Below are 16,243 nucleotides of genomic sequence, written 5' to 3' on the forward strand. Positions count from 1 at the left end.
TCGTGCGGCCCGTTTGGTTATAAGCCACGGACCGGTACCGGTCCGCGGCCCAGTGGTTGGGGACCCCTGCTCTACAGCATAAACCAATGTGTATACAGCGCATGTCTGTAATCATTTTTCATCAGCATCACCCGCTATGTAGAAGAAATTCTAAGCAAAATTACAAAAATATATATTTAGTATAGATTTTTTGACATACAAGCACTCACAGTTACACTTTTTGTATGTTTCTATGGTTTCATACAAAAGCCCTATTTTTGTCTGGGAAAAAAAGGTTGTATAATTTGTGTGGGTCCATCAAACATGGAAAAGGGGAATCTTAATTAAACCCACATTTAAAAAATGCCAGTCTATAGAGTACTAAAGGGGTACTGAAGGGGTTAAGTTCTGCTATGACAACAATAACCCAGCCCAGCCATGTGTTGCAATCTCGGTCGCTCGAGGCCCCGCGCGCTTGAGTCAGGCTCCATCACCTCAGGTAAAAATCAACTGGTCACGCCCACCAAACGCAACCACGCCCCCCATCCTGTTCGGGTGGCCTGGAGACGTCACGAGCCCGGATAGGCAGGTGTGGGCGGGGCCAGCCGTGGGAACCTCAAAGTAAAGGCTGGAAGTGGCTCAGAGTGACAGAAGTCAGGCAGCAGTCTGGACACAAAGCTGGCGGAGGCTACCGGGACAGTCCGGGCTTGTACCATGTTGCCATCTATGGTCAGGAGGTGGCTCAACAGACCGAAGGTGAGCGGCAGTTTCTGCGGCTTTACATGCGCTGTGAACGTCTCATAAGAAACTTTTACAGAGTTTACATCACATACACACAGAGCTTTAATCCGTGTACCGGGTTATGAGCGTACGGCTTTAAACTGCTTCCCAGCGCTGCCAACATATGACAGCTTCATTGCCGTGTACCTTAGCGGCGGTGTGTGTGGCATCCCTCACTTCGGGTGACAGTAGCTATTACAGATAGTTCAGTAGTCTGGGGATTAAAGAGTTAAACCTCCTTTGTCAGGCTAAAAGCATACAAACTGGCTCGACTTGTTGTAGAAAGCTAAGGGTATGTATTACGTTCGCTTGTGTTACAGGCGTGTGTTGTTTGCACACCCCTTGTCTGCTATTGTAGTGGACACCACGTGCTCCCCACTGCACAGGGTCCAGTACACTGCACCGTGGGTGTCTCGTTGTACACAGGGGCTCGATGCGATTGGGAGGACATGATACTGTATGGGGTGGATGATTCCTATCTCCTTCCTTAAACCAAGATATTGCCTGCGCAACCAGTACTTTCAGCCTAAAGAAAACAATAGTTTGGTTACATGGTTACTGCATTGTTCATATCCAGCAGTAGATATGAAGTGGGTGGTGAGTAGCATATCTTTGCTGATGTCACAGGTATGATGCGTTCAGCCCTGGGCTGTGATGCCAAAGAGAAATTCTTAAGAGATATTTCGTATGTGGGGAATCTGTGAGGATTAACTGGGGGCAATGAAAACATATTGGAGTCTCTTAAAGCTTTACTTCTGAGAAATGATTTTGTGTTCATAAATTGCTTTATTAAGCGAGTGTAAAAGTGCAGATTTCTATGGCTAGGATTTTATTTTACAAGCTTGAACGTACATTGAAGGATTGTTCAAACCCCCCCATGATATTAGAAGAACTGTCCCGGATACATTGGAATAATATTTTGGTATAGAACGGTGGTATATTTACTTAAACTGTATTTGATTTCTTTTCTCGGTAGGTGACATATAGACCTTGTGTAAGGTTGTTTCAATTCTGTATTACTTTGCACAGGTTATTCAGTGGCGCTATTCTGTCTACTATAAACAGGACACTTTATAAATAAATACAGTTCATTTAACCTTTGTTCTATCTTATCCATGTTTTATTAGACTGATTAAATCTGGCCTGTGGATGTGAAGCAAGGACAGACAGCTAATAGGCCATATGTTGCCAATGCAGCAGAGAATGCATATATGCTATTTCTGGAAATTATTAAATAACATATCTGCATTATTAACAATATTATTGCTAAACCCAACTGTTCTTGGTTCCGATATAAATGAACTCGCCCTACCCTCCTGTGACCCTGCATAGTGATTTTGTAAGAGCCCCAATGCTATGATATTCCCTCCTCTTAAATTTTATTGGCACTAAAGCCTGCCATTGTCACAGAGGGGGGCAAGTAAAGTGTGTACCCTCCCTATGGCACTCTGTTGTGTACTCCGTACTACAGAAAGGTACTCTTAAGATATTAGATGGATGCCTATATAAAAAAAAAAATGCTTTGAAAATGTTCCCAGCGCTAGCAGGGTTAAGCATGATACAAGCTATTTATTTTTTTTCCTCTTTCAATGTTGAAAGGTTTTTTTTTTATTTCATTTTTTTAGTTGGGTAGAAATCGGCATAAAAGATCAGGCTTGTTCCTTGCCTGTATGTACATGCTATCAGCGCATATTACTATTCTCTGCAATGTATGACACATAGTCATGAACACCTTAAGTGCAAACACTCAGCCCAAGAGCCGTGCCTTAGAAATGATAGTTTTCAGTCACTGCGAAAGTCAAAGAAATGTGGGTCATTAATTATGTTCTGTTAACCCATTAAGAGCCAGCAATTCTTGGTGCAGTGTGTGTGCGTAGATTACCCGACTTTCAACATCCAACTTGATGTTTGTATTTGGCCTTTTATTGTTTAATACTTCTACATTTATATTTATGGCTCGGGATCTTGGTTCTGGAAAATGTTTGCTTTTTAACTATTTCTGTTTAACAGTGATATATGTAATAATATGTGTGCATGTGTATATACGGTGTTTGTGTGTGTGTGTGTGCTCGGATGTTGGCATAAACTAGTCCTGAAGGTACATTGGTGTGTAGCCTGACCTTAAACATAGCACTGTTACTCGGGAGCTTATCTGGAAGTCTTGCTAAGGGCAGCCTGAACAAGTTAAATGTTTCTATTCATGTAGGATACTTGCTTTGATGGACATTGTTTTGTGTGTGCATAAATATATTTACACTTGTGCGGTGGTTATTTGTTGTCATTAGAGATGAGGTTTTGATTAAAGCCACATAACCATCAGATCTGCCCTATGGGGTAATTACCCTTAATCGCATGTTTCCTTAGAGCATGCACCTTGATGTATATTGCAAGCTTAGCAATCTGCGTCACATCTAAATGCGCTATAATGTTTAAATTATAGCTTAAAGGGATCCCTAGCTTTTATTTTTATGACTATACATTTAATAACGATTCTAACTTTCAATTAATACAACTTGGCTTATTTGCCAAAGGTATATTCCCAACATGGAAGCAGTTATCTTATCTTCCAACGTGAGTGCGCCTTCATGTATCTTATTTTTATTTTGTATTCTTCTGTTAAGTTAATGTTGAATTGTTCCCACAGCTGTTTGATGGATAGATAGATAACTGACTATATCTGAATTGATAATGTTGGTAAACTTTTGCCACAGATCTTGGCTTTCTTGAGGTAAAATAACCCATTGATTTTGAGGTCTGTGGAGAAAGGGGGTTTTATTGGAACAATAGAAAAACGAAGCAGTGTTTTGGAAATGGTACGCTAGTTTACTGTACGCGGTGCTTTTCTGATTGCACAACAGAAACCTTTGACAATCTCTTTCAATGGTGCGTTTCTTTAGATTAAACCAAAGCAGCCGGTGACAAGATGGCCTGCTTGGTCTGGAATTTACCACAATGCACATGGACTATATCCGTATGCCATGTGGAACCTACCCCTAACGGTATTTTTACTTTTGTTATTATTAATAATAATATTTTAAACACAGCAATACCGTAATAGTTTTGGCATGGCTAAATTACTAAACTTACATTGGTCAACAGGCACAAAAAAACAAACAAACTTGGTTTTACTTGTTTTTTTGTGTGTGTGTGTACGTGTGATCCATTTCTTTTTCCCCCCTCTGCAAATCTGTCTACTTTGGGCTCTGTGTCACCTGGAGTTATTGGTCTGTTACAACAGAAACTGTAAAAGTTTTTACAATCCTTGCATGATGAGGTGTTCATGGGTGACAGGAAGTGGAAAAGCTCTTTACCTCACACCAGGAAAACACAGCGTTAGCTTTATTGTTGTATAACGTAAGTGCGTTCCAGCTGTGCTGGGTTGTACATCAAACAGAAGGCATAACCTTTATTAGATCATTACACATGCTAAAATTGTATGGGGATAATCTTGGAACTTCTTCTCATCACCGTAGGAACTAATGGAATAGTCCTCTTAATTCCATCCTATGGTTTGGAGACCTTTTGTACTTTGTGCACTTTGTCATTTTTTTTTCATTTTTTTTTTAAACCTGCTTTAATAACCATGGCTGAGGATTGTACTGTAGCAGAGCTCAGTGCCATGTGGAGAAAAACCTTCATGGCAAATACTGTCCCTCTCATTAATCCTCCCTCTACCAGAAAGGAAGACATGACCTAATGAGAAGAAATCATTGTGTAAATCCTGTGACTCCTATTTACAATGGCTTTTGTTTAATGCCAAGCAGTTGACACCACAGTCTAATCTGCGTACACTTAGTTGTGATTTGCGTTGTCGCTTTTCTAATTTCAGAAATCTGATCCACGTCTACTGGCGAGGTTCTTCTACATAGACGAGGAAGTGAGTTCCACTGTACATGAGCTGCAATGCCTGGACCTGCGAAAAGATGCTCAAAATTATCTGTTGCTGCTTTCTCAGTTGCATAACACACAGGTACTTTTGATTGTATATTACCGAGACTTTACAAGGGAATTAGAAATCTCCCATTCACATCCTAGCATGCTGTTCTACAAGCTTTGTTCTAAGCCTTTGTTTGTTGGATATATCCCTTATCACCACTACCTCCAGAACATAATACTTGATGGGCCAGCGTGTTGCCTTTCTTCCCATGTATAAGATAAGAAATCTGTGCTCCCCTTTGTTCTCTTACCTTGGTGTTCTTGGAACTGTGTTGATTTGCAATTTGTTGTTTTTTTTTGTTTTTTTTTGTTTTGTTTTTTTTGTGCAGGAGCATATGCTAATTCTTCTAGAGCAAATGTTAGAACAAACTGTACCCACACAGAGGCGGCAGCGAGATTATCACATGAAGTTCCCTGATGACCTTGTGACTGATAATATGACCACTCACCTGCTGTTTGCAGCTGAGGTATGATATACAAATGTTACATTGGCAGCGTGAGCAACAAACTTCCATAAATGCTTGACCTTCTGTGTACTGCTTCAGCTCATGGTTGGAGGCACCTATGTTGAAGTAGAAGAAACCGAGGGAGCAATGCTTCGTCCCCTAGCACAGGAACTACTGCGCAGTTTACAAGACCTACGTCGTGTATTGAGACAACAAAGTCTGGAGGATCCTGGAATATTCCCGGAGTCGGCACAAAGAGCACTGCTTCAATACGACAACTTATGTGCAGAGTTTGAGTTTAGGTCAGTTTTTGTTTGTACACAATAGGGACGTTCTCAGACTTTCCAACACTGTATAAGTCCAAAAGAGGCAAAACAATGTCTGTTTTTGATCATGATTATTAACAGTACAGAAGGTTAACTTGGGGTTTGCAAATGTGTCAGCTTCTTACAGCAAGGTAAAGGAACACTGAACACCCATCAAATTAATCTTTATAAGCAGCACCCCGAAATGTGAATGTATGTGCTTTTCAGGGTGTGCTTCCTTTCACAATTTTAAGAAACACTGTGGGCCACCAGTCAAATGCTCTACTGTCGCCTTTGGCATCTTGGTTTTACCTGTGTGGCAAACCTGAAGTGTCTTGTATCATTGTATTTAGGTACATGTCATTGTTGGTGTCTGTGAAGACCCCAGAAGAAATCTACGAGCAGCAGGAGGTTGCTGTGCTTTTCTGTGAGACCGTTTCAAGGTAGGATTGGGCTGGTCCTCCTAATACCTTAGAATGGAAATTGTGAATAGAGGGAGGGATGTTTTTACATTGTGTTGTAAACATTACTTAATGAAAGTAATGTGTTTGTGAGGTGGCAATGCAATAAAACCTGTTCGTATTTAGGTTTTTGAAAGATATATTGTGATTTTATAAAAGGGCCCTACAGAAAGGATACCTGACCCAAGAAATGATCGATGACTGTGAACCAGAATTGATGATTTCCATTCCACGTCTGGCGATTATAAGGTATGTAAGTGCTTTACGTGTCCATGTATTCAGCAGCCCCAGGTTGTTTGGAAATAGTATAAGAGCAAACCACAAAGTCCTATTGCTCTACCATGGCTCAAACCAATCCTTCATAGTCATTGGAAGGACAACAAAACCTTGTGCAAAGTCTCACACTGGGATTTTCTACATATAACAGCTTATTATTCAGTCCCTGGTATAATAATAATATTAAGGCAGGTTTTAAAATACTAATCAGTTGGCTCCCCTGGTGACTATTAAAATGCACAAATATCATACAGAGCTTACATATTTATTTTATTTATAATTTAAATTATGTTATAGTGGCTTGCTGATTTACCCCGATGGCCCATTGAACCTACAGAAGCGCCCAGAAGAGATGTGTGAACTCTTCAGCCCTTTTTATGCCCTACTGAAGAAAATAAAGTAAGTTTCTCCATGTTAAACAAAGAAAATATTTGTGATGTCCACATTTTTATTAGGTGCCTGTATCCCTTTGCTTTAGCACATCAGTGTTCCTTTCAATCCTCTAGCATCCATCCTGTCTAAGCCATCGACTGGCCCGGTGAGGCTCAGTGGTGAATGCTGGGGTTGTGTGTTTGAGTATATGTGCCAACTGTCTGTCCTGTTACACAGCTACCAGGCCAAGCAGCAGTCCCCAGCTGCCAGCCGATAGGAATCAATGTAGAAAAGCATTTAATTATCGGGTGCCATGATTTTACTCTTTCAAGGTTTGTATGCAGGAGAGCACCATAGCTCGCTGTATCGGTGGGAGAATGTAATTTAGCAGAGGACACCTTGTCTATAGTCTATTGAGACAGACAAGCTTTTGAAAAATGTCTGAACTTTACAACTTTTACTGGATTTGGGCACATAATTTCATATCATCATGGACTGAGTGCACTGGTTTCTTGCATTGTAGAACGGTATAAGGCCATCAGATGTCACTGCTGGTTTAATTGTCTTTCAGAGAAATACTTTTAACCCTGACAGAGGATGAATTGTTTTCCCTGGAGCGTGCTTTATGCTCCGCTTCCTCTAAAGATTCCTCTGTGCACCTGTCGTGTATTTCTGACCATCCTATTGCATGGAGCCGTCCAACTGAAGGTGGAAAACGGCCAGAATATGAACCCTCCTCGGTGGAGCTGTCTCCACAGTGTGACTCTGTTACAGAATCCCCCCAGTGCAGTTCTACCGCAGACATTCCAAATCAATGCTCTGTGTCGGCTACATCAGTCAACTGCTGCTCACAGCCCGGTGTCTCCTCGTCAAGTGAAAATACAACTTGTGTTGATCATAAGGTTGTGATGGAACATTGTGTTATTGGAAAGACAACCGAGCAACTTCATAAGCTGTATGTCAGGTGAGCAATGTAAGCTAGCCATGGACAGGGCTGTAAATTCCCACCAGACCACTACCTTCTAATAAGAAAGAAAATTTCTGTCTGGTACCCTGCAGATAGGCTGTCATTGATATATCTTAATTTTCTTGTTTTTCAGTCTAGTGTGTTTTTTGTTTGTTTTTGTTTTTTTTATACTGCCCTTTTAAGATTTTAACCCCTTGACTGCTAACAACGGCATGGTGCCGTCGTTAGCAGTCCCAGTCAGGTGCTAACGACGGCACCGTGCCATCGCTAGCACTCTCCTACCTTTTATGGAGGTCTGTGGACCCCCCTCACACTGAAGGGCATCACCGGGGCCACCCGATCCGGCCGGTGACGGCACGCGCGAAGGCGTCACCGCGCAACTTTATTAATAAACTGACAATTGTCAGTTAAAGCGGTATGATGGCATGCTGCTTAGATGCCTGTATCTCAGGCATCTAAGCAGCTACAGACCCCCAACATATACCATTGGAAAGGTAATTGCCTCACCTTTCCAATGAAAAAATGAATAATAATAATGAAAAAAAGAATAAAAAATATTAAGTAAAAAAAATAAAAATGTAAAAAAATGATTTGGGGGTCTCTAAAGGCAGATAAATAAAGATCAAAATTGCCTAGAGACCCCCCAAATTAAATTATCTAAACATAAACTAGTTAAACTTAAAAAAAAAAAAAAGTTTTTAAGTATTCTAGCTAAATAATCACTGTGGTAGCCAATGTTACCACAGTAATCATATAGCTATTAAAAGTCACATTCCCTTTTTAAAAATGGCCGATACTAAATTTTAACCCCATGATCCCTTTGATCATGGGGTTAAATTTAGCCAATGGTAGAGGGAGACAATTTTTGAAATCCTGATGAACTGCAAATATTATTAAAATCATCTCATCCCTGGAGCTCCTTGCATTTTTACTGCAAAACTTATTTTTGCTGTAAAAGTGTTTTTGTTTTTTTTTTCCCTTTACCATCATTTCTTTGGGATTGTAAGGGGAAAGAATGGTGTGTGTGTGCGTCTGTGAGTGAATGTATGGAAAGTATGGTGTGTGCTTCTGCGAGTGAATGGAGATATGAAAGGCGTGTGAATGGTCCGTAATTAGGGTTGAAGCCTTGACGTGGCATTACTGCTCACGTAAGAAGTTAAATTATGGCGCAAAAACTACACCCCTTGGCGCATCAAATGAGGGGCTGCATGTGTTTCTAGTACAAACCTGGAGTGCGCTAGACACAAATGAACATGTCGCTATGGTTAGAAAAAACATTTTCTAGCCAAAGCGACATATTCCATCATTTGTGCACTCAACTTTTGTCCTAGAAATACGTGTAACCCCTCATTTGAAGCGCCAAGGGGTGTAGTTTCTTGAAATATGTACTTTATGTACCCTAATTTAACTTCCCAGATGTCTAGACCACTTTAACTTCAGGTATGGCAGATTGGAGAATCTTGTCAAAAATTGTCTTAAAACATTTAGGGGTGATGCCTGCAATTAGACAGCTGGGACGTTAAATTATGGTACATAAAGTATACATTTTCAGAAACTACACCCCTTGGCGCATCAAATGAGGGGCTGAATGTATTCGTAGCACAAGACTGGAGTGCGCAAGACATAAATGAACTTGGCGCTTTTAACTTAATTTGTTTTTTCTTTTATAAGTGTGATATTCATTTATTTGTTGTGCGCGTCAGATTTGTGATACAAATACAAATAAGACCTCATTTGCTGCGGCTGGGGGTGTAGTTTCTAAAAATATTTAGTTTTTGTTGGCATATTTTAACATCCCAGGCAGCTAGAGCTGTTTAATTGACGCCAGCCATGCATTAAATGCAAAGATGTCTTTTGTGATAGTCTAATAAATTTAACTTTTAGCAATAAAATATTAGAAAAACAGTCTACTGTTCTCAATTTCTGTTTATTTTAGACCGGTTACCTACTACAAATATTTAGCAACACCGCTTTTGATATTAGAGTTTAGAAAAATAAAATTACAAACTAGTTTTTATTGAGTCGGAAGTGAAATATTACACTTTTTTTCCCCCCCATTTTTGGCTATATTTTGCAAACCTGATGAGACATACACATATAAAAATGGTATATTTGGAATCTGCTGGGTGTGCTGAAAAAACTATATATGGTTTGTATAGTTTATTCCCAAGAATTTTACTTATAAACGCGTTTAAACGTGAGATGCACCAAAATGCCGAAAACCAGCTTAGCACCAGGGTGGGAAATGGCTTAGCAGCCAAGGGGTTAATGTTCTGGCCCACACTTTGTCCGTGTTTTACAGACCAACTGGTGTAGGCATATCTGGGTTGGTTATGACGTGTCTTATGTAGGTATTGCTTTGTTTCATCTACATATGCTATGTAGGAGTGTTTCTTACCCTTTTATAAGGTATACCTTTATTAATTTGTTTGCAGATGGTCATTCATCAGTTTATACTGCCCTGTGACCCACATTTTGGGGAGTAGGTTGAGCAGAAATGTATAGCAAGTAGCACTTGATGCAAATTATAGGGCATGTGGGAGGTTCAAATATAGATGGTGGACTGTTTATAAACGGGGTCTCTGGTGTTTGAAGTGCTTAATGATATATTCTAGTGGTGTCATGGTGTTGAACGTGTTATCTCTTGGGGGTCAAGGCCTATTAGATTTCTCTGACATTGCCAAGTGCTGGGTGAATGCAGCTCAAAAAATTATTTTTAATCTTGATTCACCCGAACAGATACAGTGATGATCTGTTAATTTGGCTAGCTATAACTGACATTTTTATTTTGGTTGTCATGGAAACTGGCAGGTAATTTTCATGGTGGTATTCCAGTGTGTGTTCAATGGTGGATGGAATTTGTCCTTTTCTTTGTAAACTTAAATGAAGATAGATGCCATCCTCCCAATCTGGACTTAATGACATTAACTGATTAAGAGTACACATTGCATCCAATATCTAAATGTCTAAACAGTTTTTCATTTGAATTGTTGTAAGTGCAGCATTGAGGACACTGATAAGAATTTAGATGTTAACTTTTCTGCAATCTAGGAAAGCGGGATTCCAGACGGTGCGCACGCGTTATCGCAGTAACAGAGACATGCTGCATCGTCTATTTGTGTGCATCTCGGGTAAGCCAAACTCCCTTTCTTTTGAATTGGCGTGGTTAGGATTTGCTCTGATCTAATTCTGATAATCTGCCATGCAGGTGTTGCTGACCAGCTACAGACCAATTTTGCGAGTGACCTGCGTGTTATCCTGAAGACTGTGTTTGAAGCCGTCAGCTCCAAGCAGGGCCATCAAGAAAGTGAGTTTCTACATTGCTTTACATAATAGTCGGCTCAGGACACGTTGTCGCCACTTTCTAAATAGCTACTGCCGTGATAGAGGATTAGCGAATGCTGCATCAACCAATTGTTTCTGCATTCTGAAGCGTCTGGATAGGTGCCGGATAATGAAGGTTTAAGACGTTTATTGAATTAACCAAACGTTTGCAGGTTTGAGCAGTTTCATAATGCACTTTACTATACATTCTGAATACCTGACCCCAGCGTGCTTCTTCTGCAAGAAGGGCAACATGAGGCTGGTGCTCAGCACCCTTCTGCCCGGTAAAAGAGGCACCCAGTGGCATCATGTAAGTGGAAACTGCGGAGAAATTCTGCACCCAGATACCACGCTAACCGGTCATCTAATCTGTTATATAACAGCGTTGTCCTCTGGGCTGGAGCATCACCTCTGTGGGTTTACAAATGTAGAGTTGACAATCTGAGTTGCGGCTTCTTGTCTAGTGACGTGCTAACTCCAGACGATCGGGTGCATTGGGTGTTTGATGTGATGTCCAGCATGACTGATGTAGTGATGACTAGATGTAATCTACAGAGACCATGCTTGCGTGTGTACACATACCGGCAGCATCTTTCTCCTTGCCGGTTCTAGTACATGCTTCCACAAATACGCATTTTTTTTTATTTTTTTTTTCTCCCCAGCACCACTCCTTTTCAATAGTTTCTACATGATTCCTTAATTGATGGAATAGATAACGTCAATCCCCAACCTTAATAGTTATATTGATTTACATAGAATGTGATGGCTCTCACTGTACACTTAGGACGTGCAGTTTTCTTGTGCCTTAACACATGAAGGCAGTGGGACAGTTTTCCTCAAACACTTTTGTGTGTGAACATGTATATCGGGGCTGCACACATTTGTGTACACTTTGGGAGCTAAATTGACATATCTGGGAACAGGCTTGAATTTTTATTTAGGAGACTGAAAGATGTACACCCACAGAGATCAATTTAAACTGGCACAAAATATCTAAGGGTCTGTTCTAAAAATCAAGCCATGGCTACCTGGCTCTTGGGATTTGTAAAGCCCCTGGGCATAAAATGTATATTTAAATATTATCATTTTTAAGGAACTGCAGAGGATGGGTTGCGTCTTCCTGGCTGTGCCCTATGTCAGAATCGGGAACACGGCACCAGAGGAGTTAATCCGGGTATGTTAAGTTTAAACTTTGACATTTGCACTTTGTTCACCCTGTGCCAATAACCTAATGTTTGCCTACATATAGTAAACAGATTATATCATTGTTACATCTCTGGAGTTGGTCTGTACAAGCACACCGTTGTGTCTGCTAATGTTTCTTTACTGTGATCTTGTGTATGCGCAGGATAATACACTGTTGCCTATTTTTTTTATTTTATTTTTTTTTTACTACACCACATCCCCAGATCTGTAAATAAACCCACTATGTTCATTCTAACTTCTCTTCTTCTATTATCTGATGTTGACTTTTACTGTAGCATCTCCAGAATGGGTCCCAGATAGCGCCTGTAACCAGTGTTCATGTTGTTGCGCCCCCTTCACGCTGTTGCGCCGGAGGCATCACTGCCGTAGCTGTGGCAAGGTAAGTGCATGTCTCTCTAGTTCTGTTCTCTTGGTTTGGGTGAGTTGACACGGGGTACACCATTAACATCATTTTGTATTTCTTTTTCCTCCTCCTGCAGATATTTTGTTCGCGTTGCTCGGCATATACAACATCTCTGCCTCGCCTGCCCAAGACCCCTGTTCGGGTATGCTCTCACTGCTTCCATGTGCACTGCAACCTGCAGGCCAGGCGTGCGGAGGGGAGGGCACAAGGACAGGAGTGATATGACCATGGCTAAGGCAGTGGTTTTTACAGACATTTCAGATAATCCAAAGACTCCTTTGGCTGCTCTACACTTTTCACATGTTGTCAACGGAAATGCTGACTAATTTATATTTTTTATCAAGTGTCTTTTTTTAAAATGCCCACCTTTTTTGTTATAAGGTGATGTCCTCCATATGCTGCTTTGTTCTTGCATTAGACATTTTATGTATTTTGGAAACTCGATATTTTTTCTTTTAATAGTTTTATATCCATGTACCCCCTCTTTGGTTACTGTTGGAATTCTGACTTTTTAACAAAACCTGCAACCTGTCCCGCCTATTCTAATGTTCATTATCAGCTGCTATTGTAAACAGATCCTATCATATCGCATGCTGAGGATTGTAACTACATCTGCAACTGGCTTTTGTTACTGTTTTATAGTTTACATGATTCGTTGGTGCTGTTGGGAGGGATTCTACGTAGAAGTCCTCAGCATTATCTGGCTGTGCTCCTTTTTTTTTTTTTTTTTAAATTTTTTTTTTCTTCTCCCTAATGTAAGAGGGAGACGGAACAAAATGTCACATCTTCTCTAATGCCATTAATAGAGTGAAACCTTTAATTTCATAAGATGAATATCTCTTTACATCCTTAGTATGGGTATAAGTGAACTCTTTTGACTAATTTAAAATCATTAGCCAGATGTTGAACCAAATAGAAGGAAATTAAAGATAGAATGGAACAGAGGTAGTTGATGTAGCATTATTTTAGCTAGGTTCCCTCTTCTACATGTGTGGTGGATGGAACTAAATGTACCGTATTCACTAAATATGCAGTTTACAAGCTCAACTTTTGCATTATGAAGGGCAACCCCTGTCCTGCAAGAAGGGCTGGGTTGTACAATGCATTGGCAATGTGTGACATTTCCCAAGACACTCCTTGCCATACATTATAAAGACCCAGGGCTGGCCCAAGGCAAAATGCCGCCCGGGGCGAATTTTAAAATGCCGTGCCCCCCCCCGTACTTGCCTTTCAGCAGTCCTGCGGCGAGTCTCCCTGTTCGGTCTCGGTGCCGGCTATGAGGAAATCTTCCGGCACTCAGCATTACAAGCCGGCACCGAGACTGAACAAGGAGACTCGCCGCAGAGGAGAGAGAGAGGGGCGCCGAGCGGGTACTGACAGCTTGGTAAGCGAAAACCACTCGGCGCCCCTTTCTCTCTTTCACTTTTTTTAAAAAAAAGGGCTTGGGGCGGCAAAGTGCCGCCCCTTCAAAAGTGCCGCCTGGAGCGGTTGCCCCACTTGGCTCCATTGTCGGGCCGGCCCTGTAAAGACCCAACACACGCTTTTGCAGGACAACCTCTTTGGGGGTTTGCCCTTCGTTTATGGTGACTCCAGAAAGTTATAATGTTCAGTCTTCAATGGAGAGACCTCAGTATTTCCAAAAATGTTGGTTTGATTTACTAGACTTTCTGTAAAGTACCTGGTTTTACTACATATGAATAGTGTAGAATATGCAGGATCTGAATTCATGTGACGATTTAATTTAAACAGGGCAATGCAGTTGCTTTTATTTTCCAGCTAACAATGTTGTGTATACTTTTTGTAAACCACATTGCTGGACAATGTATGTAGAATTTAGGCGATCAGAATAAAACACATTCATAGAGATCTGAATACAATCTTGCTAAGCTATCCTTACCAGAAACAATGGTAGAGTGATGGGGAACTTCCAGCCCTGAATACAGGAGTTTTACAATGCCATTATTTTTAATGCTGTAGGGAAATGGCTTTCATAGGGATGTGAATATGTATGTCTGTGAGTGCAAGTGTTCTGTATTCGTACTGTATATAAAGACAAGGCAAATGAATTTAATTGCGCGGAGAACTATATATAAACACTTTTTAACTATTTGTGTAATAAAATGTGATGCATTTTTTAAAGGGAGCTTGTGATTGTTCTTTCACAATGGAAGCCATGGCTGCATTCTGCACGTACTGGGATTGCACAGCCAGTGTAAAGTAGGCAGAGGTTGCTTTATGTATCTCCAAATTGTCATTTTTTTTCAGCTGCTTCAGCCTGCAGACTCTCTGATATGATGCTGGTACATAGGGATCGTGCTGATCCCCAACAACTGAGGCAGCTCTATACATAAACCCACATCGTAAAATTCAAAAAGGTGCGCCATTGCCTTATGTTTATTTTAGTGCAGCCGTAAATTACCTGCTGATGTGTATAGACACTGGAGTAGAAGCAAACCTTTTAATACTTGGTTTGCTTATTTACCTTTTTGTTACTGTGGCATTTATGTTACTAAGTCACTACTTTTTTATTTATTATATTTGGTCCCGAATACGAAACCATCTCTTCTCCTCTTGTTCCGGATCTCCATGATGCTGACCTCTTCACATTGACCTTTGCCACCCAGAGACGGATTCCGGCCTGGGCTAACTAGGGCTGAAGATCATCTGAATTGGTGATCCAGATGCCCAGTGTGCCACCGCACAGCCAAGTGCCAATGGGTTACAAGGGAGGTCTCTGATTTGCCCAGTTGGTCTATTTACACAAGTACTGTTCCTAACAAGCAAAGCCCCTAGGAAAGGTAAATGTCACTCTTGCTGCAATTAAATCATCCTCTTCCAAGCAGTCTCTCACTTTCAGTCGAATTGTCCCGTAACACCTAATAGACTGTAAGGTTGCGAGAGCAGAAGATAACTTCTCCTTCCTTAGCCAATGTGTTTTGTGTGTGTGTGTTCATGTTACTGTTTAGAGGGCTGGACTGTAGACGAGGAGGTGGCCCTGGCCCCTTAAGGCTGGCGGTCACCAATGACAAAGGTGTGGCCAGTGGCTGGAGATGAGAGGCTGCAAATTAAATTTTTATGCTCACACAGCATGTGGCTGGGTGTATCTAGCTGGCACACGGTAGCGCCCAATCGGCCACTGGAGCATTTGCCGTGTGCGCCAGATGGCCAGTCAGGGCCTGACTGTTTTATGTTGTATATTGCTAATTTTAAACCTGTCCTCCCTTCAGAAAAAGTGGGCTTTAAATTATTTCTGACTGTATGGTACATCTTGAAAAACCAGTATCTAGGAAGCCATGAGTGTTCCCAGTGCTGGGTATTGCTTCATATTTGATGCAGCCAACTGGAGCTATCTCTGAGCTCCCCATGTGAGAAGTCTCGCCTAGTTATGTGTAAGTACAAAGGCTCTTATTGTGGTAGAGATAATAGAGCAGGCTGCCTAATATAGCAAATATCTAAAAAATAACCTGCTGTATAATTATTGAGCTGGCATCCCCAAAGGTGTTTATATGGCTGTTCGCCATTGTATTAGATCGTTAGAGAAAGGATCTGCATGGCAGGTTTGCTTCCCCCAGTCACCAGCCTGCCTAGCAAGCTGCCATGTGAATGACAGGTTGGGTGCTTTTGGATTGTTATCTTTTAGTGATATAGTACCGGTACCATATGGAGCTCTGCAAAATGAGCTTTTACATAGAAAACACTTATTTAAACAAAGACAGAAGGTATGTTCAATTGAGATGTGAAACGTTTGTGTACTGATTTTCCTCCAAAATAATTAGAATCAGAGATAT

At 41.0% G+C, this 16,243-nt stretch overlaps 1 protein-coding gene across 1 annotated transcript; it reads left to right on the top strand.

Moving 5' to 3' along the window:
- Window positions 1-693: 693 nt before the first annotated feature.
- On the top strand, window positions 694-12,675 carry LOC149299426 (lateral signaling target protein 2 homolog). Its single transcript, XM_089485991.1, has 13 exons — window positions 694-735; window positions 4,589-4,729; window positions 5,025-5,162; window positions 5,241-5,443; window positions 5,800-5,889; window positions 6,067-6,156; window positions 6,481-6,582; window positions 7,127-7,519; window positions 10,574-10,653; window positions 10,731-10,829; window positions 11,940-12,020; window positions 12,337-12,431; window positions 12,532-12,675. The coding sequence occupies exons 1-13, from the start codon at window positions 694-696 to the stop codon at window positions 12,673-12,675; spliced, it is 1,698 nt and encodes a 565-aa protein (XP_089342117.1).
- Window positions 12,676-16,243: the final 3,568 nt, after the last annotated feature.

This window comes from Sceloporus occidentalis, unplaced genomic scaffold, assembly GCF_023333645.1.
Source record: "Sceloporus occidentalis isolate IW3139 unplaced genomic scaffold, rSceOcc1.0.p SCAF_28, whole genome shotgun sequence".
Lineage (NCBI taxonomy): Eukaryota > Metazoa > Chordata > Lepidosauria > Squamata > Phrynosomatidae > Sceloporus > Sceloporus occidentalis.

What these genes read in the sequence shown, in the direction of transcription:
- LOC149299426 (XM_089485991.1), top strand. Translation starts at nt 694, where the DNA reads ATGTTGCCATCTATGGTCAGGAGGTGGCTCAACAGACCGAAG. An exon ending in TTCTGTGAGACCGTTTCAAG is followed by an intron (nt 5,890 to 6,066) that starts GTAGGATTGGGC and finishes ATTTTATAAAAG; the next exon opens with GGCCCTACAGAAAGGATACC. An exon ending in GCCCTACTGAAGAAAATAAA is followed by an intron (nt 6,583 to 7,126) that starts GTAAGTTTCTCC and finishes ATTGTCTTTCAG; the next exon opens with AGAAATACTTTTAACCCTGA.